The 22,994-nt window shown below is 45.3% G+C and overlaps 2 protein-coding genes across 4 annotated transcripts; one reads left to right on the top strand and one right to left on the bottom strand.

Moving 5' to 3' along the window:
* Window positions 1-6,326: 6,326 nt before the first annotated feature.
* Window positions 6,327-14,420, bottom strand: ubxn6 (UBX domain protein 6). The gene is made up of 11 exons (XM_037469518.2): window positions 14,203-14,420; window positions 13,177-13,334; window positions 11,023-11,081; window positions 10,825-10,953; window positions 10,647-10,744; window positions 10,102-10,177; window positions 9,936-10,020; window positions 9,630-9,849; window positions 9,428-9,558; window positions 9,195-9,343; window positions 6,327-8,270 (listed from the first exon to the last, which is right to left on the bottom strand). Exons 1-11 carry the CDS (start codon window positions 14,283-14,285, stop codon window positions 8,145-8,147), a joined length of 1,314 nt encoding a protein of 437 aa, XP_037325415.2. The 5' UTR covers window positions 14,286-14,420; the 3' UTR covers window positions 6,327-8,144.
* Window positions 14,421-14,987: 567 nt separating this feature from the next.
* uap1 (UDP-N-acetylglucosamine pyrophosphorylase 1) lies at window positions 14,988-22,994 on the top strand. 3 transcript variants are annotated; one of them, XM_062563322.1, is made up of 11 exons: window positions 14,988-15,108; window positions 15,650-15,966; window positions 17,327-17,531; window positions 18,126-18,301; window positions 18,376-18,548; window positions 19,098-19,291; window positions 19,572-19,712; window positions 20,205-20,393; window positions 20,516-20,554; window positions 21,235-21,301; window positions 21,972-22,994. In XM_062563322.1, exons 2-11 carry the CDS (start codon window positions 15,690-15,692, stop codon window positions 22,062-22,064), a joined length of 1,554 nt encoding a protein of 517 aa, XP_062419306.1. In that variant the 5' UTR covers window positions 14,988-15,108; window positions 15,650-15,689; the 3' UTR covers window positions 22,065-22,994. The 3 variants fall into 3 exon arrangements, with proteins under 3 accessions (XP_062419306.1, XP_037325411.1, XP_037325413.1); XM_037469514.2 differs by having other exon boundaries at window positions 20,513-20,554; XM_037469516.2 differs by lacking the exon at window positions 20,516-20,554.

Here is a 22,994-nt window from a genome sequence, read left to right as displayed (position 1 = left end):
TGTTTGGAGTTGCCGATGGTTGAGTGAAGCTGCACCGGAGCGAGCTGCAGGGGCAGAAATACCAGCATCAGCTGACCGGGACAACATTCATCAAAGCCGGCCAACGCTCGACTGGGGTATGTGGTGATCAGCGCTGATATTATGAATGGCCATGGTAATTTGTGTGCACACATTCGCGTAAATCCAATGCATTGGTAGCAAACGCGCAACCGTCTAAAAATAACTTTACGCGTCTAGACGAGTTGTTGCGCAACACAAACAATTTTGCGGGCTTGCCAATTCACTTTGCGTGGTCATTATGGCCGAAGAGCAAAAGGGCCAACTGGGACTTGAGACTGAACTTGTGGGTGCAGGGGTAAAATCTGTAACTAAAAAACGTGTGGTTAAATTAACACCCAAAGCTTTGTTGGAAAAAATAAGCATTTTAGAAAAGGAAAGAAAGTCTAAATTTAATAAACTGTCGAATGCAAAGGAATCTATTGCTAAATTGATGGGTGATAAAGAGAATGTAAGTGAGGTTGAAAATGAATTTAACATGTTTAATGAGTTGAGTGGCAAAATACAGCAGGTGCATACATCTTTATTGGGTTTATTGCCTGCTGATGAAGCAAGCAAACATGAAATATGGTACCAGGCTAAAATGTTGAATATCCATGAGTTTATTGTGGGTACAAATCAATGGTTGTATGACATTAAAGGATGTCCAGCCACCAAAGTAGGTGATGATGATGATGATGATGATGATGATTTGCCAGGTCAAACTGAAATTCAAGCTGAGCAAACTGAAACTGTGCAAAGTCAAAATGTAATTGGACCAACAGAAAAACACACAGTTGTTGACAACACTTTAAAGGAGCATGAAATGGATGGTCCTCAAACCGTTGCTGGCAATGCTGGAAGTGGAAATGAGGCCGATGCCAGCAATGGAATTGGAGTTGCTGGTGGAAAGGATGAGGAAGAGGAAGATCAGATTCAACCTCATGATAGCATTTCAAATGTGCAGTCAAGGCACCATGGCTCAAAGGGCGGATCCTCAAGCAGCAGATCCTCCACTTCTTCAGCCAGATGCAGGGCGAAGGCGGAACAGGCCGCACTCATGGCTCGAGCTGCCGCTTTAAAGGATAAGCATGCATTGGAGGAGCAGGAGCTCATCTTGAGGAGAAAAAGGGAGCAACAGGAGCTCATCTTGAGGAGAAAAAGGGAGCAACTCGAGCTGGACACTGAGATAGCTGCCACTTCTGCTAAGCTAGCAGTGCTACAGGCTGGTAGCAGCGTCCATTCAAGGCAATCTAATGGAATGGCTTCCTACATCAGGAAAGGGGCTAGACCTAAGCTCCCGTGCACCCCTTTCAATCCACAAGCCTCGATATTTGTGTCTCAGTCCTCACAGCAACACACATCTCTACCACTACAAAGCAATGCTTCACAAGTAGCCATGCCAACTATCATGCCAAAGCCAACCGTCATTCAAGGCTCTCAACCCCCTCCGTTACAAGCAAAGACAACCTTCAGTCAAGGATTTCAACCCACTCTAAGCCAACAAGTGTTTCAACCCCTGCAAGGCCAAAATCAGACAACAGATCTCTATAATCTGCTGCAACAGCAGAATGACATAACAGCTCTCCTTGTTCAAATGCAAACCTCGCAACTGCTGCCACGCCGAGAAATTCCAATTTACGATGGAGATCCTCTAAGGTTCAATACATTTATGAAGGCGTTTGAGCACTGCGTGGAAGCAAAGACCAGCTGTAAAGGAGACTGTTTGTACTACCTTGAGCAATTTACTAGGGGGCAGCCAAGAGACATTGTGCGCAGCTGCCTTCATATGACTGCAGATAAAGGATTTGCCGTTGCTAAAAAATTGCTCAAAGAGCACTTTGGAAATGAGTTTAACATAACAGCGGCCTACATGGAGAAGGTCACAGGATGGCCAAGTATCAAAGCTGAGGACCCCAAAGCGCTGAAAGCTTATGGACTTTTCCTCCGTGAGTGTTCTAACGCTATGGAGGATCTTCAGTACTTGGAAGAACTTAACATGCCAGCAAACATCAAGATTCTGAGTCAGAAGCTTCCTTATAAACTCAGAGACAGGTGGAGAGCAAAGACATGTGAGATACTGGAGAAAACTGGTCGAAGAGCACAATTCTCAGACATTGTGAAGTACATCGAGCGCCAGGTCAGAATCACTTCAGATCCAGTCTTTGGTGACATACAGGACACTTCACCTGTTATCAAAGGAGCTACCAAAGCAAGCAAGTTACCGGTGAAACAACAGCTGAGAAGAAACAGCTTTGCAACACAGGTGGTCATTGAGGATGGATACAAAGCAGATGCCCACAAGATTGAGGATGGATGCAGCAAACCAGATGGTACCAAGAAGGAAAAGGCTCAGAACAAAATGACATCCTTTGCTAAGACTGATTCTATTTCCTGCCTTTATTGTGCTGCTGGTAATCATGTTTTGGAACAATGTTTTAAACTGGGAAGAAAGACACACAGGGAGAAACTGGACTACCTAAAGGAGAAAGGTCTGTGTTTCAGTTGCTTGTGCACAGGACACTTAAGCAAGAATTGCGACAGGCGCATAATATGCAACAAGTGTAACCGAACGCATCCCAGTGTTTTGCACATAGAGAAGGAAAGGATTACTCCGAAAGCTCAGAAGGATGGCGAGCAGAAGAATACTGACAAGTCAAATACTTCAGACAGTTGTACAACATCCTCCGCTTGTGGTCTTACAGGGGCTGGCCACTGCAAAGGAATTCTTCCCATTTTGCCTGTTAAGGTGAAGTGCTCAAAGGGAAACAAAATTATTGAAACCAATGCTTTTCTGGACCCAGGGAGTACAGGAACTTTCTGCACCAGGAAGCTCATTGACAAGTTGAACGTGGAAGGACGCAAATTCAAAATTCATATCCGCACTTTGGGCCATAATAACGCAGTAGAAAGCTCTGTTGTTGACAGTCTGGAGATTTCAGGTATAACTGGTGAGTGCTTCTATCCACTTCCCAAAGTGTGTACCCAGAAAGAGATGCCTGTCTCTACAGCCAACATAATCAGCGAAAGGGAGCTGAGAAAATGGCCTTATTTAGATGATGTTAAAATTCCCCGCATAAACGCTGATGTTGACCTGTTAATTGGCACAAACGCCTCCAAGTTGATGGAGCCTTGGAAGGTGATTAACAGTCGCGATGGTGAAGATGGACCCTACGCGATCAAAACCCTACTGGGGTGGGTAATAAATGGTCCGTTACGGGGAAGTAGTGACTGTGGAAGTGAACACCCTTCCGTTTATGCCAACAGAATTGCCATTGACAGAATTGAAGAACTGTTAACTAGCCAGTACAATTATGACTTCAATGAGCGAGCTTCTGCAGAACAGGAAGAAATGTCAAGGGAAGAAAAGAAGTTTGTGGAGAAAATGGAAAGCTCTGTTCAGCTTCAGAATGGACACTACGTGTTTCAAATGCCTTTTAAAGAGAAAGATGTTTCCATGCCGAACAACCTCTGTGTTGCCATGCAACGTGTTCGTGGGCTGAAAAGGAGACTTCAGAAAGATGTTAGCTTTCATGAGGAGTACAACAACTTTCTTGCTGATGTCATTGGCAATGGCTATGCCGAAGAAGTACCGCAGCATCAGTTGGAAACGCCAACAGGAAAGGTGTGGTATATCCCGCACCACGGCGTGTACCATCCACGGAAGGGAAAGCTACGGGTGGTGTTTGACTGTGGAGCAGAGTACCAAGGGATCTCGCTCAACAGTCAGCTTTTGCAAGGACCGAACCTCACCAGCTCGTTAGTTGGAGTTCTTGTGAGGTTCAGGGAGGAACAAGTGGCCATAATGGCGGACATAAAGGCTATGTTCCACCAGGTTAAAGTGGCAGAGGAACACCGGGACTACTTAAGATTCTTATGGTGGCCTCAAGGTAACCTGGAACAAGATCTTGTAGAGCATCGCATGACTGTCCATTTATTTGGAGCGGTTTCATCACCCAGTGTTGCCTGCCTTGCTCTTAGAAAGACCGCTGAAGACAATCAGGCCAACTTTTCAACAGAAGTGATTGAAACAGTTAACCGAAACTTCTATATGGACGACCTATTGAAGAGTCTACCCTCTGAAGCGGATGCAGTTACCATGGCTAAGAATCTTACAACCATTTGCGACAGAGGGGGGTTCACCCTCACTCAATGGATTAGTAACAGTCGAAGAGTGCTTCAAAGCCTCCCAGAGGATCTCCGGTCCAAGAACCTGCATGAGCTTGATCTGGACAGGGATAAGCTGCCATTGGACCGAGCTTTGGGTTTGCAGTGGTGTATCGAGACGGACACTTTCAAATTCAAGCTGAAAGTCAAAGAGAAGCCGCCAACCAAGCGAGGCATGCTATCCATCATCAGTTCCGTCTACGACCCATTAGGTTTCCTGGCACCTCTAATACTCCCGGCCAAGCTGCTGTTGCAGGAGTTATGCAGGACAAAGTGTGAGTGGGACGATCCAATACCTCCAGCTTTCCGGCAGAAGTGGAAAAAATGGCTGACAGATCTTGAGAAGGTGGCATATTTCAAGATCCCTAGATGTGTGAAACCTGAAGGATTTGGTAGGACTGTCAGTGCCCAATTGCATCACTTCGCCGATGCAAGCGAGAACGGCTATGGTACAGCTACTTACCTTAGGATGCAGAACATGGATGGGAGGGTTCATGTTGCTTTCTTATTTGGCAAAGCCAGAGTGTCCCCCCTGAAGCCTGTCACCATTCCCCGGCTGGAGCTCACTGCTGCCGTTGTTGCAGTACGAGTGGACAAGATGTTTCGATCAGAGCTCCAGCTTCCACTGAAGAAGACCTGCTTTTGGACTGACAGCACATCAGTTCTTAAGTACATAAAAAATGAGGACCGAAGATTTCAAACCTTTGTAGCAAACAGGGTAACCACCATCAGGGACAACTCGGAAGTTGATCAGTGGAGATACGTTCCCACATCCCTCAACCCTGCTGACGATGCTTCACGTGGATTGAAGGCAGAAGATCTTGTGAAGCAAAGATGGATAGAAGGCCCGGAATTCCTACGGGAACCTGAAGAAACATGGCCAACATTTCCTGTGGATTCAAGTGTCACTGCCGACGACCCAGAAGTAAAGCGAAGTCTGACGGTCAATGCAATACTGGTTGACAGCAACGCCACATCACAACTGATTACCCATTTCTCTGATTGGCAAAGATTGAAGGTGGCAGTTGCGTGGCTCATTAAGCTAAAAGGAACTCTGCTCAAACTAAGGATGAAAAGAAAAGAGTTAGAGTGTGCAAACACCAGTGCTACTGGAGCAGCCAGGGTTGATGTGCAAAAGGAGATGCAAGCTTTCTCAACATCACTTGGGAACCAGAAGGTGACACTGGAAGATCTCTTGGAGGCTGAGACCTCCATAATCGCTTTTTGCCAGCAAGAGAGATTTCCCACTGAATTTGCTGCACTAACCTCTGGCAAGCCACAAGTGCCAAGAAGTAGCAGCATCCTCAAATTAGATCCAGTTCTAAAAGGAGGACTTCTACGAGTTGGGGGACGGTTGAATAAGGCAGCAATCCCTGAGGACGTTAAACACCCCCTCATCTTGTCAAAAGACCAACACATTTCCGACCTTATCCTCCATCATGTCCATTTGCAGCTTGGACATGGAGGCAGAAATCATGTTCTTTCTGCTATAAGGAGAAAATACTGGATCACAAGTGGACCTACTGCAGTGAGGAAAATTATATCAAGATGCCTCATCTGTAAGCTCCATGGTAGGAAAACCGCTGAGCAAAAAATGGCAGACCTGCCAGAAGAGCGAGTGGTTCCTGATCTTCCGCCATTTACTAACGTTGGCGTAGATTACTTTGGGCCAGTTGATGTGAAAAGAGGGCGTAGCATCGTGAAAAGGTATGGAGTAGTATTTACTTGCATGACAAGCAGGGCCGTTCACCTAGAAGTGGCCTATTCTCTGGACACAGACTCATGCATCAACGCATTGCGAAGGTTCATCTGTCGAAGAGGACAAGTCTCGCACTTGAGATCCGACAATGGCACCAACTTTGTGGGTGCAGAAAAGGAGCTGCGAGAAGCCTTAACCTCTTTGAATCATGACCGCATTGAAAAGGCCTTGTCCAAGAAGGGAATCAAGTGGAGCTTTAACCCTCCAGGTGGGTCACATCACGGTGGTGCTTGGGAGCGTATGATACGGATGATCAGGAAGATTTTGTGCTCTGTGCTCCGTCAGCAAACCTTGGATGACGAAGGGTTCCATACTGTGCTCTGTGAGGCTGAAGCTATGCTCAACGATCGCCCTATCACAAAGCTGTCAGAAGACCCCAACGACATTGAGGCGTTGACGCCGAACCATTTGCTACTCCTCAAAGGGAAACCAGTTCTCCCACCAGGACTGTTCGACAAAGAGGATGTTTACGCAAGGAGAAGGTGGAAACAAACACAGTACATCTCGGATCTCTTTTGGAAAAGGTGGATCCGCGAATATTTACCGCTTTTACAGGAGCGTCAAAAATGGAACCAGGAAAAGAGGAGTTTTCTTCCTGGAGACCTGGTCATGGTTGTGGACTCCACAGCACCACGTGGATCATGGATGCTAGGAAGAGTCCTGGAAACCTTCCCTGATAAGAGGGGTCTGGTACGTGTGGTTCGTTTGAAGACCAAGACAAACATCATTGAACGACCCATAACCAAAATCTGCTTGCTTAATGAAATTAAAGAGTAATTGGTTCTATTGGTAACCATTTTTTTTGTGTTTTGTTCATGGCTCTTTTGATTTGTGGTAATTGCTCTGGCAGACGCAATTAGGGGCTGGAGTGTAGGAGCCATATTCATTTGGTACTATTTAATTTAATTTTGCTCTGTGCCACTAGGGGCTGTATGTGCTTTGTGGCTCAGCTGACCTCAGATCAGCCCAGGTAGGCCATTTAACCTGCAGGCATCCCAGACACAGGTGTTGCCAATTTGGGAAGCAAACAGTTTTCGACTGTGCCAGTGTGCGTATGTGCCTTTGTGGAGCAATACGGTTTGTTATTTTGGGGTAAATGTATAATGAGCAAAGTTTGCCGCTATATAAATTTGCATGTAAAATAAACATACAAATTGATTGGAACAACAGGGGAACTCTCCGTTTTTGCTGTGTGCGAGCGCACCGGGCGCACGTCTGAACCTATCCGCCTTATTGGTAACCAGTACTAGACTTCGTTTAGGACTTCGTCAGTACAGTCGTTAATCAATTAAAAAGAATTTCGATCAATTTCTGCCACGTCTGTAAAATGTGTTCATTCACACGCATGAGAGGTAGGATGTTGTTGCTTTAACCAACTATACTTTCACCTTCTATAGATTCATATAGAGAAACTAAACATTAAGCACAATTAGCGTTTGAGGTAAATTAAAGTGTTTAAATTTGAAGCCATAAATCAGCATGTTAAACTTTCTCCTGTTTTAAATGCAGAACATTTTATCTCAAGGAAATGTGTTTGATGCAAATCCAAGACTCGATGATTCTTAATGTGATTTATAGGATGACGTTGTTCTACATTTTAGAACTCTGGCTTTTCACTTTGAAAGAAGCTCCAAAGTGATCTTCAGGTGGTACAATCCTCGTCACACAGCTAACACTTAAATGGAATTCTGTGTAGTGCGTTCTAACACAGTGAATTAGTCACATGTGTTTTATGATTAGTTTGTACATTAAATATTAAGCCTTGTTTCTAATCCCGGTTCATACTCCGTACGCTTGCATTAATATTTACACCTCAACAGGGGGGACGTATTGTTGGTGGTGGTTGCCATGGTCACTCGTATCATGGCTCCATTCATGCTGCTTTAAGCGCACGCGCTCAACTCTGAGTCAAACTACTCCGAGTTGATTGAACGACTCTAAACAGCTGTTTTCCATCTCAGGGACAGACTCAGTTTGTCGAACCTCCTTTCTGGACCCCCCCCCCCTTATGATTCCATCTGTGCTCGTATCCAATACAAATGCATCGCATTCTTATTTATTGAAGCTAAACTCTGTTTCAACTTGAGCCTCAACAACAAAAAGAAAGAAAGTCGAACCATGTGTGAGCTTTTGAGTTCTCTACAGCGGCTCCTCGTCTCGGGCTGAAGGACAGAACCAGAGCTCAGCTCAGGGTCCGAATGGTCTCCAGCAGCTCTGCTTTGAGGATTTCTGAGCTGGCCCCCCCTGCAGCGGTTACATCCGCCTGCACAGCTGCATCCCAGCAGAACGTGAGCAGCGCCGCGGGAACCTAAAGCAAGTGAATAAAACCCTTCATCACAACTTAGTGGAGCCAAAAGGCTTCATTCTACACAGCAGATATAAAATGATCCACATATCAACGTTAGGGAGAGAGTCCGGAGGGTTCCCTTCACCTGAGGGAGCTCCCAACCGTCCGTTCAAGCTTGACACCAAACGTAAACTTGATATTTGGGGGGAATGACTGGACCGGGTCCTAAATTGGTTGTTTTTAGCTAATTCTATTCAAAGTATAATGTTTTCAGGTGATTTAACCATGTAGAAGTAAAAGTCTGTTTAGATTGTGAAAGTTAAACTAGTCTTAACCAGCTGGTAGAGTTCTCGTCCCGCTGAGATTAAACCTCCAAAAGGTACAACTTACCCGAGAACCCAAACCTGGCCTTTCACAATAAGATATCCTGCTTCAACACCTTTCATTTCACAAATGAATGTCAATCTCCAAGCTAATAATCAGCTCCGTTTGGTGCTTGGCTGATTTGGCTGTTTGTCCGTTGCCTGGCAACTATTATGACTATTATGTGCTAAAAGGCAGCTTCCCATTAAGATTATACTTCATTGTCAATAAGAGTCTGCCCCTGTAACATTATTGACGATCCCTCACTGCCTCTCGTACCTTATTGCCTAAATATATTGTGAAGAATCATGAAGGTGACGTTGATGGAAAAGACCCCTGCAGTGTGCAGTGTGCGAGACAAAGGATAAGACACTAGGGAGGAAGGAAAGGAAAGGAGTGGACAAGAGGAGTTATGTCCAAGACACAAGTAATCTGAAGATATTTTTATGTTTTTTACTGAAAGACGCTGAATGAACCACGGGTCTTAATTTGGGCCTCAAGTCGTCATAATATATTTATACATGAATAATGTGTAACGGTAAGAATTCTCTATGAATAAGCTGTGACGTAGATGCCACTCACCAAGTTACACTCTGCGAGGGCCACTTCTTCAGACTCTGTGAGCTTCTGACCTCCAGGAGCCAGGAGCTCAAAGGGCTGCCAGCCGTCCACCAAAGAGTCCCGAACAAAGGAGAAGAGCACGGGGAGCCGGTCCCACGCGTAGAAGGTCCCTGAGGAAGACACACGTCAGCGGGGGGGTCCCCGACTTACAGCTGTGGGCCACATGTTCTTCTGTGAGGGGGAGGCTTGGTTACCTTGCAGCAGACTTCCATCAGGGAACCTGATCCGGAGCAGAGTGTAGTTGTACTTCCTTCTCTCCCTCTGCTCCTCCTTCTCCCTCATGGCTTTAGTGCGCATCATGGCGTTCTTCTCCACCAACTCGCTCCTTGAAGAAGCATCAGAGACATCAGAGACATCAGGACACACGGCCTGATGGAGAGGAGCGTGAGTCCGTACCTCTGCTGCTGCTCCCTCTTCAGCTCCTCTGCGCTCAGCTTGTAGAAGTCGGGCGGCAGCTCGAATCGCTGCCCGTGGGGGGACGGTCTGAAGGCCTGAGGCTGCCGGTCCAGCTGAGCTCTGACCGGCTCTCCTCTCTGCAGACGGTCCCTCCGCTCCATCATGAGCTCCAGGGCATCGGGGCCGTGCTCCAGTAGGACCAGGAACTCCTCTTCCTCCTCTGAGCTCCAGCAAAGGAGAGCACAGGTGATAATATGCAACAGCTGCTGTGGTGTGTTGGTGGGCAGCTGGTCAGGGCTCACGTACCTTGACCCTCTACAGGAAGCAGAATGCTTGTGAAGCCCAGGGCCTCCAGGAACTCTCTGCAGCCATCGACACAGCAGACCTTCTCCTGGAAGAAGTTACCAAAGGAGATGATGTAAAAGAGGTGCAGACACATTTGGGCGAGGTCTGGACTCGGTTTGAAACTCACTTGGTACACCTTGTTGCTGAGTTTAATCTTCCTGTATTTCTCCTCTGTGGGATTCTTACATATATTCTCAATATATCTGTTGGAAATGAGAAAACATGAAATAAGGTCATCAAATTACAGAAGGATATTCAACTGAGAGGGAAACTAATCAGTTTCTCTTCCTGCTGGCGCCCCCTGTGGTACAACGTGGTAATGTCTCCTCCACCAGGGTCCAACAGTGTCTCCCTCTCAGCTCTGGTTCTCATTGTTCAAGTAATAGGTCCTGGGTCTCCAGCAGAGACCCTCCCTGGAGGAACTTCTTCTGATTACTGAGATTTTTTTTCCTTCCCAATGAGCAGCAGGTTCAGGTTCTGGTTCTGTCCACTGAGAGCTTGTTGCTCCGCTGGAGTCTGAGCTGCAGAACTCTAGTTATTGTCTGAGAACTATGAAGAAATAAACCGTCTTCTCCCTGGTGGTGTTTTTTACTGATGTAGGTCTTATCAGGGCTTGGATCAGAACCGGGTTACAGTTCCTTGTGGTAACTTAAAGGCTCTAAAGAGTCGTACTTGCTCATGATGTCCACAGCGGCCTTGACCTTCTCTCTGTCTTTGTTGAACGTGTGGACCATCATGACAGACGCCTCCACAGCGTCCTCCTCAAACCGCTGGCAGTAAAAACAAGAGCAATGACATTCAGATCAAAAGGTCACGGTGCAAACCCATTGTTGAGAAGAACCCGACGTACCATTAAGATGGCCTCTTTGATGTGAACTTCCCTCTCACTCTTAGTCAAAGTGGCTCCAGTTAGGGGACAGGTGAAATAAACACCTGACACTGACAAGCAGGAGAGATCTTTCTCCACCACTTTGGATTCCTGGAAAACATTTCTCCGTTATCTTTAGTCTTTGAGCATCTTTTGTTCTGAAGAACCAGACGTACACACCTCCTCTGGGATGGACCTTTCTTTATCAGCCAGCGCCGCAGTCTCCAGTTCCCTCTTCACTAAGCAAGAACACAGAGACTATTCTTTAATCACTTATACAATAGTTTACAGTTCATTATTACTCATTAATACACAAGACAATGATAAAAGGTCTTAATAAAATGACCATTAGGAACATGAACACATGTGTTTCTTGACTTCGATCAACGTCGCCAAATCAGCAGACTGATGGAAGCCATTAAAAGATGCTTGTTTTATGATGAAGTGTTTTTTAAAGGGGAAAAGAGAAAAACCCATTTAGGACGTTAGTATCAATGATAAAAGTCCTGGATATACACTCACCGGCCACTTTATTAGGTACCCCATGCTAGTAATGGGTTGGACCCCCTTTTGCCTTCAGAACTGCCTCAATTCTTCGTGGCATAGATTCAACAAGGTGCTGGAAGCATTCCTCAGGGAGTTTGGTCCATATTGACATGATGGCATCACACAGTTGCCGCAGATTTGTCGGCTGCACATCCATGATGCGAATCTCCCGTTCCACCACATCCCAAAGATGCTCTATTGGATTGAGATCTGGTGATTGTGGAGGCCATTTGAGTACAGCGAACTCATTGTCATGTTCAAGAAACCAGTCTGAGATGATTCCAGCTTTATGACATGGCGCATTATCCTGCTGAAAGTAGCCATCAGAAGTTGGGTACATTGTGGTCATAAAGGGATGGACATGGTCAGCAACAATACTCAGGTAGGCTGTGGCGTTGCAACGATGCTCAATTGGTACCAAGGGGCCCAAAGAGTGCCAAGAAAATATTCCCCACACCATGACACCACCACCACCAGCCTGAACCGTTGATACAAGGCAGGATGGATCCATGCTTTCATGTTGTAGACGCCAAATTCTGACCCTACCATCCGAATGTCGCAGCAGAAATCGAGACTCATCAGACCAGGCAACGTTTTTCCAATCTTCTATTGTCCAATTTCGATGATCTTGTGCAAATTGTAGCCTCAGTTTCCTGTTCTTAGCTGAAAGGAGTGGCACCCGGTGTGGTCTTCTGCTGCTGTAGCCCATCTGCCTCAAAGTTCGACGTACTGTGCGTTCAGAGATGCTCTTATGCCCACCTTGGTTGTAACGGGTGGTTATTTGAGTCACTGTTGCCCTTCTATCAGCTCGAACCAGTCTGGCCATTCTCCTCTGACCTCTGGCATCAACAAGGCATTTCCGCCCACAGAACTGCCGCTCACTGGATGTTTTTTCTTTTTCGGACCATTCTCTGTAAACCCTAGAGATGGTTGTGCGTGAAAATCCCAGTAGATTAGCAGTTTCTGAAATACTCAGACCAGCCCTTCTGGCACCAACAATCATGCCACGTTCAAAGTCACTCAAATCACCTTTCTTCCCCATACTGATGCTCGGTTTGAACTGCAGGAGATTGTCTTGACAATGTCTACATGCCTAAATGCACTGAGTTGCCGCCATATGATTGGCTGCTTAGAAATTAAGTGTTAACGAGCAGTTGGACAGGTGTACCTAATAAAGTGGCCGGTGAGTGTAGACTGATGCCATTCATCAGTTCATAAATGAGGTTTCATTTGGGCTCTACATTCCCACCTGGACCCCACACTAGAACACATCCCATTATTCAAACATGTGACCCTCTGAAGGTTGTATGTTGAGGATTGGCAGGACCCTTTAATAACCCCCCCTCCTCATGCAAATCCCATGTAGGTGAGTATTGTTTGCGACCATGTGTTTAGCTCGGGGTTTTTTCAATTTCATTAGAAAGTAGCACAGCGTCTTAAATAAAGAATTACATCTTTTCCATCTGGGTCATTTCCTTCTTTGGCTGAATGTGAGGCTTCATAAATGAAGAGAAAAGGATTCTGTATTTGCTCACATACTCCAATGATTGACAACCTACTGCAGCCAGTAACAATGTGTGTACATTTCATTAAGTCATCATTGGAAAATAGGGTCTCAGTGGACACATATATGTCTCTAAGGTTTAAGTCTCACGCCGTTATGACACAGGGACAAATTAGAACCTCTTTGCATGGAGTCTGCACAGGAATGAGAAGGCGGGTCAATCCTGACCCCTGAAGAGCAGTTCTCTTATTTATCTGGTGTCCATAGATGGACGCATGTCTCACCCTGGTTCCGGATGGCGTCCTGAGACGTGTGGACCTTCGGTCGGGGGTGCTGCTCTATCCGGGCCAGAGCTGCTGCTCCGGCTCTCTGGGCCCCTTCGCTGGGAGCATTGCGGTTCTGTTTGGAACCGGAGCTGCTCTGCACCACCTCGGCCTTTGAGCTACACGTTAGGAGGACAGAAAGCAGAGGTCCAAAGAGACACAACAATAATTGTACTTCAACAAGTTATCATTAGATGTTAGTGAATAGAAAAATGACACTAATTTACAACTAATCAGGACTTCACATATACGACATGTTGAAACTGCATTGGTGCAGGTAAGTGTTATTAATAATATTAATATAACGTTATTCTGGGGGAGTATGAAGAGATGACGTCAGAAGGGAATCATTCAAAAGGGGTTCAAGTCGGAATTAAACAACGACGGAATGATTATCGTAGTTTAAACAACATTTGAAATCGTTTTGTGTAGCTTCGAACTGGTGACTCTTTGTGCTGTATAACGTATCGTATACTTTTAAGTGTTACTGAAATGTTTAATACGTAAAAAAATGATTAATACAACTATTAGCTAGCTAAACTAACGTTAGCCAAACTGCAGCAATACAGCATATATATATTTCAATTCAAATTGCTAAGAGTTAGGATAAGAGTTTAGGGATTAACAGTCAGCCACTTGTAATTAGACCGGCTGACAACTACCACGAATACGGTTGTCACTATTTATTTTATCCGATTTAGTTGTAAAGGTTGGAACAGTTGACGTTAGCCCACTCAGCGTTACCTACGGTACAATGAAAAAAAGCTAACCAGTCTCCCTCTAATTAGCTTTACGGCTGACAGTGACCCATTAATTATCAAACAATAAGCAGTTAGCTTTGTGTTGTATGCATATATAGCCAAGTATAACAATTGCCTTGCTGCCAACTACATTCTTAGCTAGCTATAACGGTGAGCTTTTTGCTAACTTCATTTATAGCTAACTATAACAGATAGCTCTACTAGACGTGCAAAAGGTGTTATTTGCCTGCTGGCTTCCGTTAATTTCTTTCCAGGACCCGCAGATTTAAACTTCATATCTTTCTTAATGTCTTCGAAAAACTTCTTCATTTCCGTAAGCTGTCACAGGACAAAACAATCCGGTCACAGAACCACAGGTGAGTTAGAAGAAGAGCAGCTAGCTAGCGAGAGATCGTAGCTAATAGCTAACAGCTAATAGAAAACTACTTCCGCCTAAGTATCTTCTTCTGTGGTTTTAATGGCGGTGGGTTAAGTAGCACCACCTGCTGCTCTGGAGTTTGGCTCCATAAAGCATGCACATCCATGCTGTTTTATCTGGTTTCATATGAGTTCCGTGTGTTTATGCCCGAGCACTACTTTGTTTCTCTGCATAAATAGCAAAGAGCATTAATACAAAGTCACGGTCGTGACTGAGATATTAATGTAATGTATCTGAGGAATTAAGTTATATCTTAATCCAGGTTTATATGACCTGAATCTACAGCCGAAAAAGGACTGGGACCCGGTGTCAGAGAGGGAAATTAGTTTGCACATTACTAAATGTGAATTGAACAAATATAATATTGTATGATGTCTTTGGCTCAGAAGCCAAACCAATAATTAATCCGATGTAAATTCAATTTTGACAAGAAATCTGTAATATTAAATATTACAAAAACTCAAAGTCTGCCAGAGGGAGAAGGAAAAAAGGTGCACGTAGGGAAGAAGACACTTAGAAGTAGCGTAGGACGCGTCCTCCGATGCTTATGTCCGAGGAAGCAGCAGCTGGATTAGGACGCAGCCAGGTCACAGCCGCTCGTGCCACGTCAAACGTGACGTCACAGGAGGCGTAGCCCTGCGAACCAGGACAAGAGAGCAGTGAACGGCTCACTAACATTAATGGTCTTTGAGCGGAGAGGACGCTCTGTGGAAGGTAAGAAGACTTTAAGATTCCAGCCACATTATCTTTATTATGTTGAATCTGTAGATACGCTAGCAGTCAGCGCCACTGTTAGCCGGTTAGCTTGTCCTACGTGCTATGCTAATAGTAGCGCTGTCACTCACAGAGCTGCTCAATGAGCATGAATGAAACGAGCCAAGTGTTGTATGGTATATAGTTTTATATATATATTATTAGTGTTTCATGCTCCGTAGATCATACATACATCTTCCAGGCTGAGACGGAGGAGGTATTCCTCTTCAAAACACCTCACTGCTGCTGAAATGTCTCATTGTGAATAAACATTGGAGTTATTTGAATGTTGTGCTTCTCTGGTTCTGCTGGTTCTGCAAGTTAACATAATCGTAGAATTACAGAGGAGCTCCACCCTCCTCAAATAGTTTCTACTGTCATCAAACAACTAAAATGCACCTGTCCTAAAGCAAATTCCTTTCATCGTGACTGAACTTAAGCTCCATTTATTAAAACAAGTCATGTGTTTTATTGTTCATATTGTGATTAATAAGGCGTTTAGTCTCCTCAGCTCACAAAGAAGCACAGTTGAGATCTTCGTCATGGACCCCAGCCGACTCGCCGCGAGGTTGGCTGAAGCCGGTCAGTCTCACCTCCTGCAGTTCTGGAAAGAGCTGAGCCCTGAAGAGCAGAGCGACTTGACCTTTGACCTGCAGGGGATGGACTTTCAGGAGATTAACGGGTTCTTCCAGAAGGCCATGGAGACGTCCAGCGGGAGCAAACAGGAGAAGATGGACTCTCGAATGGAACCGGTCCCTCGAGAGGTTCTGGGGAGTGTGACGAGAGACCGGGAGAGACTGAAAGACTGGGAGGAAGCAGGTGAGACACTTCCGTCCCTTTTAAACCTTTTATCCGTGTACGAGGTGCAGTTTTATTGGGTTTTTATTGTGTCATTCAGAGGTAATGAGTACGTGAGCAATCACCAGCTATTAGACTGGGCCGTTTACTGCCATACGAGATGCACTAGGAGATATTTCTTGGTCTAAAGGTGATCCAGATGTTTAGATGTTGATGGGACAGCATTCTAGTGTGTGTGTGTGTGTGTGTGTGTGTGTGTGTGTGTGTGTGTGTGTGTGTGTGTGTGTGTGTGTGTGTGTGTGTGTGTGTGTGTGTGTGTGTGTGTGTGTGTGTGTGTGTGTGTGTGTGTGTGTGTGTGTGTGTGTGTGTGTTGGCACAGAACATCTGGTCTTGATTTGGCTCTGACGTAAGTGCAGTTGCTGCTGGACCCTGATGAGGTCATTGTGCAGGGAGTGGCGCGTGTGCATGTGTGTGAGAGCTGAGTCAAAGTCCAGCAGACTTGCCCAGTTCTTTGGTATTAACTTTGTTTTGTGGCTCTTACTCACATTGAGCCACGTCGATGATAAAGTTAAAAAAATGAGTCATTAGATAAATAAACGTCAAGGCTTAATTTACACAAAGCCGCTTTCTTTATTACGTTGCTAATAATAAGTCCTAAAGTGTTGGTTTGTTAATACAGTTTGTCCCAGATGTCTTACTATCAGCATAATGTAATTATTCATTATTTGAGGTCTTTGGTTTAAAAATGTTAAACTAGAGATTTTTTTTTTTTTTTTACAAACATTTACTCTTTTTTAAGTAGCTGCAGTGGGAATGTTTCCCTCCTCTCCCCTTAAAGCAGTGATTCCTAAACTGGGGGTCACGACCCAAAGGGGGGGGCGCAACTTGATCAGCCAGCGTCACACTCAACGGTTAAACAAAAGCGAAAGGAACTCGAGGACTTGACTCCATGGAGGGGCGTGATTGGGAGGCTGAAGATCGATGATTGACTGTGTTCATGTCACCTGATCTGAGGTTGTTTTGGACACTCGGTAAAGAGAGAAATGATCACCATCTGGTGGGGAGATGTTTCAGGAGAACCCTGGTTTCTGTTCTGCTGCAGCGGTGAATCATGTTCTCCATGTTCTCGAGGGGAGAACTGAACCACCTGGGTGCTGTTTGACTGAAGGAGTCCTCTCGGGTCATTGTACCCCGGGGGCAGCTGAGGGGCAGAATGAGCTCCCCAATGCCATTGTTTTGTGAAAGGTTTCTCTTAAGGAAAGTGTACATTTCCTGATGCTCAGGTGGGTTCCCTCCTGGTGGAATGCACCTGTGGTAACGAAGGTGAGGTGTTTGGGGTCTTCATGGTACGACCCTAACGCTGCTCTGTGTGCTCCTTCAGGCCTGCGGTGCATCTCTCAGAGTAAAGTGGCTGTCCTGCTGCTGGCGGGGGGGCAGGGGACCCGGCTGGGAGTGTCGTACCCTAAAGGCATGTACGACGTGGGGCTGCCCTCACACAAAACCCTCTTTGAGATCCAGGCCCAACGCATCCTGAAGCTCCAACAGTTGGCGGAGCAGAACCACCACGTCAAGAGCCATGTTCCCTGGTGGGTAAAATAATGTAAAAGCTATGTTCTATATGGGCTGAGAGAGAAGCTGCTTTCATCATTAGAGCTGCAGACCAAGACCTTCTGCCACATCATCAGACTCTTCACTCTTCACATGCACATACACTTTGTCACTTTCTGTTGGCTGGTGCACTTTATTTTTATTCTTATTTGTATTTTTAACTTAACTAACCCCTAGCATTCTATTGTATTTGTGTCTTATTCGTGCACTACGTTGTCTTACTGTCTCCTCGTATGTCTGACATATGCTTCCTGATTCCTGAGACGGGATGATTTGGTTCAAAGGGATTCTCTCCCCAGGGAGCGGATCAAAGGAAAGCTGCATCACGGAGATAAATGAGGACACAAAGTCATCATGACATCGTAGTTTGGGTTAAACATGTCATGATAACATCCACCTCAGCAGGCCTCATTCTGTAAAGAAGTTATTTCCTTCTTTAACTTTTACACGTCTCCAGCTTGTTGTAGGTTTAGTTTGTGTTGACAGGAACCACCTAAAGTATTCAGAAGAATAAAGAGAATCCCATTATTTAAAATAGACCGTACATATTATCACTTCTGTGTTGCATTCAGGTACATTATGACCAGCGGCAGGACAATGGAGGCCACCAAAGCCTACTTCTCCCAACATCAGTATTTTGGCTTGGACCAGAACAACGTGATCTTCTTCCAGCAGGGGATGCTCCCAGCGATGGACTACGAGGGGAAGATCCTCCTGGAGAAGAGGGGGAAGCTCTCCATGGCTCCTGGTGAGGCGGCTGAGGGTCTCTGAGGGTTAATCTTCTGCCACGTGGGCTCTAAGAACCAAGCTCCTGTGTTTCAGATGGGAACGGGGGTCTCTACCGGGCTCTGGGGAACCAGGGCATCATGGAGGACATGGAGCGGAGGGGCGTTGAATTTGTCCATGTTTACTGTGTGGATAACATCTTGGTCAAAGTGGCGGACCCCGCCTTCATCGGCTTCTGTGTGAAGAAGGGAGCCGACTGTGGAGCAAAGGTCTGTCACATGTCATCTTATTGTTATGTACATATTTAATGTTTAAATCGTAAAGCAGCTCAAAAAGTGAATAAACAAACTGATAAATAAGTGAAACATAATCATCAGATTCTGTTTTTTTTATCAATCATCTTAATCAGCCGGATTAGTGTCACCTTTTAATATGTACTTTTATGGTGATTCATATGTTTTAGTTATTTATATTAAAGATTTTTTTTACATTTAAAGAGAAGAAATAGGAACAAAGTTTATGAGCATCTATAATTATATTGTAAAAGGATCCTCGGGGAGGAGGCTCCAGAAGCTCCTTCCTCGGAGGGAAAGAAGGGGTCCGATCCCACAAAAAGCTTCTAAATTCTTTCTCGATGATATTTTAGTTCAACATGAACATCCTATTTGTCTTCAGGCTCCCCTCCAAATATCCCTGTGTGTTTCTAATGATAATATGTATTGTACAGAGAAGGTGGAGATGAAAGCTTCACACATATGTATCGCTGAAGCTCATTGGCCAGCTGGCTCTCACATGACCTTTGGCTTTATTGTCTGTAGGTGGTGGAGAAGACCAATCCAACGGAGGCGGTGGGCGTGGTGTGCAAGGTGGACGGTCATTACAAGGTGGTGGAGTACAGCGAGATCACCTTGGCAACGGCCGAGAAGCGAAGCGCCGACGGACGACTGCTGTTTAACGCCGGAAATGTGGCCAATCACGTCTTCAGCTTCTCCTTCCTGCGCGACGTGGTGGAGTAAGAAGGAGCTTCAGGCCTTTACTAATACTACAATTATTAATAATGATCACTTTATTAATATTGTGGCAATTAATTGTATTATTAATATAGTTATTGTTGCCATTATTAGTTATAATATATAGAATTAGTATGGACATTATTACGTTATTGTGATTATTATACACTGATTATCATTATGAATATTATTTGAACTATTATGGTTATTGTTATCATTGTATTAATTTTTTTTTTAAGCTTGTTTTATTGCATTATAAGTGTTTCATTTTGATTACATCAGGAAGTACGAGCCGGAGCTGCAGCACCACGTGGCCCAGAAGAAGATCCCATATGTGGATCCAGAAGGTCGACTCGTCAAACCAGACAAACCCAACGGGATCAAAATGGAAAAGTTTGTCTTTGACATCTTCCAGTTTGCTAAGTGAGTTCTACTGTTTAGTCTCTTCTGAGGAGACAAGCTCCCTCTTTCTAGGTGCATATGCTCTGGTGGGTCTGACTAGGCCTCGATCCTCATGAAGTCAGGTCTGATGCAGGGCGGTTTGTGTGACATCATCGATGGGTCACACCTCCACTACCAGAACTTCGAATGAGAGGGTTCCTTCAGGTTCCTTCAGGTTCCAGGCGATGGTTACAGATCCATTCTTTGTCTGTACAGATAATACCTGGAACAATGATATAGGATATGATACATTGATGGATAATTTCCTTTCCTGATTATTGACGAATTATTTCAGTTCAACTATATTAGACGAAATGATTCATTGTTACTGGTTAATTTGAGCTGAAATCCTTGGGTTCTGTACCATGTTGATTTAAAGCTGGTGTCTGAAGGTCAATGCCGGAGTATCGAAGCGCTTATTGAAGACCTCCTAGTACGTCACGTCCTCATTGTCTCTGTGACCATGTCCCACAGGACGTTTGTGGTGTACGAGGTCTTGCGGGAGGACGAGTTCTCGCCGTTGAAAAACGCGGACAGCCAGGACGCCAAAGACACGCCCACCACAGCAAGACACGCCCTCATGTCGCTGCACCACCGCTGGGTGCTCACCGCTGGAGGCCACTTCATCGACGAGAACGGCAGACATGTTCCCGCTATTCCCAGGTGACCTCCCATGACCCGCACCTGGTCGCTTTGACCCCCAGCCCCTCCCCACATGTTGTGCTTCCTGTAGCATCACCCTCACTCCCCCTTCTCATGTGGCTCCCTGACGATGTTTCCAGAAGCGGGGGAGCAGGCTCCTTCTCAGATGATGGCAAGACAAAGTAATTATCCCCCCCCCCCCCCCCCCGGCGGTGTGAGCGCATGGTGACGGCGTTCTGGCTTTCTGTGTTAACGCTACTTCTGACCCCCTTTGCTTCTCCTCCGAGGGGAGGAACCTCCTGGACGCCGTCTTTTTTTCTTCTCTGTAGAGCCGTTGATGAAGGAAATGTCGCTGAAGATCAGTTTGCACATGATCATAAAGACCTGCTGATGGAGCACACTAATACACATCATGTGTTGCATGCTGGGTGATGGGCAGCGCCGCAATAGATGATCCCTCTGGACCAGTTAGTTTAAATCTGCCTGCTTTCAAGACATAATGATAATAATAGTTGAGCATGTGCTTCTATGACATTTATGGCAGCGATGGATGTTTCTCTGGCGCTTTACGGGTCTTTCCTCGTCCTGATGATGCAGGTCCGCTGCTCAGAAAACCTCTGGAGCAGCTGTTGATTAGAAACTGTAATGATCATCTGGAAATAGACATGCTGAGTGATGGCGATGTGGAGGCAAGTCCCGCCCTGTTTGCCTGTCAATCACATGTCTACTTCTAGAGGACGTCTGTTACAGGTCATGGGGCTAATCACGGGTCTTGTGTGGGATGATCTCTAATCTTCAGCCTGCTGAGATAACGTGCTTTTATGGGACAACCACTTATTCTCTCTCTCCTTTCCAAACTCAGCCTGAAGGACGGAACAGACCTGCCAATCAAATGTGAGATCTCCCCGCTGGTGTCCTACGGTGGAGAGGTGAGGACTGCTTTGTACCTCCACTAATTCCCCCCAAAAAGTTTCAGGAAACTCCGTCTAAAGGGGCCGGTTTGACTCTGTAGATCCAAGCATTGTTCACGTTTCCTTTCGGGTCAAACACTGTTTGAATTCTGAAGGTCAACATTTTCTTACCGAGTCGGTAAAAGGACGCTGGTGAACGCGTGCTGGTACATCCACTGGCATTGTTAACATCGTTTTTCAGAGATTAAATATTGTTTAAAAGGATGCCAAATGAATTCTGGCCTTTCACAATAAGATGTTTCAACACCTCCAAATAGCACAATAAAAGTACCTTTCCTGCAGTAGTTCTGTAAATATATATATATATGAATTAACGTTTTCAGTGGCCGTAAACCACGTTGCAGGTTACCCAGCGTTCTGTTGGCCAACATGCTGCTGTCTATACTTGTTATAAAGCATCCTGATGCATGTTGGACACAGGAAGTGGGCTGTTTGTCCTTTGCATGGTTCCTGCATGCAGGGAACAATGACTCATGGACGCGTACGCCAAGGTGTGAGGGCCCCTACATTGCTGCTTGAAGCTTTAAATGTTCTTGAATTAAAAGAGAGGTCTTTAGAACGTTGTGAATGTCTGAGGGAGAAGCATCTTCTTCAGAACGTCTCTGACGCTGTGGTTTCCTACTTCAAGGGTCTGGAGGAGCTGGTGAAGGGAAAAGAGTTTCAGCCAAACCTGATGATCGATGAGACCGGAGTCCACCAGCTGGTGAAGAACGGAGTGTAGAGGATGGGGGGGGTACCCGAAGAACAAGCTCCATATTGCCGCTCAAACTGTGATGTCATCACTGTGCAATAATAACAATGTGGGGAAAGAAGCCGTCCTCTCCGTTATGATTGAAGTTTCCTTTACGTGTGATTCTCTGCTCGGTGTTTGGCTTTAAACTTATTTTTATATGATCCAATAGAAGCTGTTGGAAATTAACATCGATTCCTTTTACCTGGTGATTTTTATGCAACATGGGACTAGATGATCAGAAAGATGCTAGCAGTTGATCAAGCTACATGGTGTGTGTGTGTGTGTGTGGAGGGGGGGGGGGTTATAATATCTTATCTACATATTTATGTTTGTAATCCTTGAAAATGAGATATTATCCAGCTGTAAGAGAAGCTTAGACTTCTTTTTATTAAAGACATGTCTGTTAGCTCATTGGTGCTAACGTGCTAAAGGCCCCGTTCGTCCCTCCCTGCGTCAGAAGAACCTTCTGATGGCTCCGTTCTGACAGGATTCACATTGGGTTCAGTAGGAAGTGCCTCTTTCCATATTTGTATAATTCTGTAGATTTGACAGCTGATTGTGGCTGAAGGACTTTATCCGTTTAAACTTGGACTCTTTTGCACTTATCCCTTCAGTCCAGATTATGAAATGTTGGTCCTGTTTGACCCTCAAGTTGTGAGTGAGTCCCCCCCCCCCTCCAGGAGAACGACACAGGACGGATTTCTACATCCAGGCCGAGAAATACGTCATTTATTATTTTTGCAAAGTTAAACTGTGGAGATTAAAGTAGTAATTTAAAGAGCAAACTTTTGAGAATAGATCAAACTCAATACTGAATATCCACTTTAGTCTAATGATAAAATAATTCTGCCTCCTCATCGTTTCCCTTTTAACATTAAATACTTTAGCCACAAAATCGGATGAATTAAAATATCTACA

This window comes from Pungitius pungitius, chromosome 7, assembly GCF_949316345.1.
Source record: "Pungitius pungitius chromosome 7, fPunPun2.1, whole genome shotgun sequence".
Taxonomy (NCBI): Eukaryota; Metazoa; Chordata; class Actinopteri; order Perciformes; family Gasterosteidae; genus Pungitius; species Pungitius pungitius.
Note: the sequence above shows the minus strand (reverse complement) of the source record. Positions and strands in the feature narration are given on the sequence as shown.

Coding starts and splice junctions, on each gene's coding strand:
- ubxn6 (XM_037469518.2), bottom strand. CDS start 14,285: ATGAAGAAGTTTTTCGAAGACATTAAGAAAGATATGAAGTTTAAATCT. Junction 11,082..13,176: donor GGACGCCATCCGGAACCAGG/GTGAGACATGCG, acceptor GTTCTTGCTTAG/TGAAGAGGGAACTGGAGACT. Junction 10,745..10,824: donor TCAAAGAGGCCATCTTAATG/GTACGTCGGGTT, acceptor TTTTACTGCCAG/CGGTTTGAGGAGGACGCTGT.
- uap1 (XM_037469514.2), top strand. CDS start 15,690: ATGGACCCCAGCCGACTCGCCGCGAGGTTGGCTGAAGCCGGTCAGTCT. Junction 15,967..17,326: donor GAAAGACTGGGAGGAAGCAG/GTGAGACACTTC, acceptor GTGCTCCTTCAG/GCCTGCGGTGCATCTCTCAG. Junction 19,713..20,204: donor GACATCTTCCAGTTTGCTAA/GTGAGTTCTACT, acceptor CATGTCCCACAG/GACGTTTGTGGTGTACGAGG.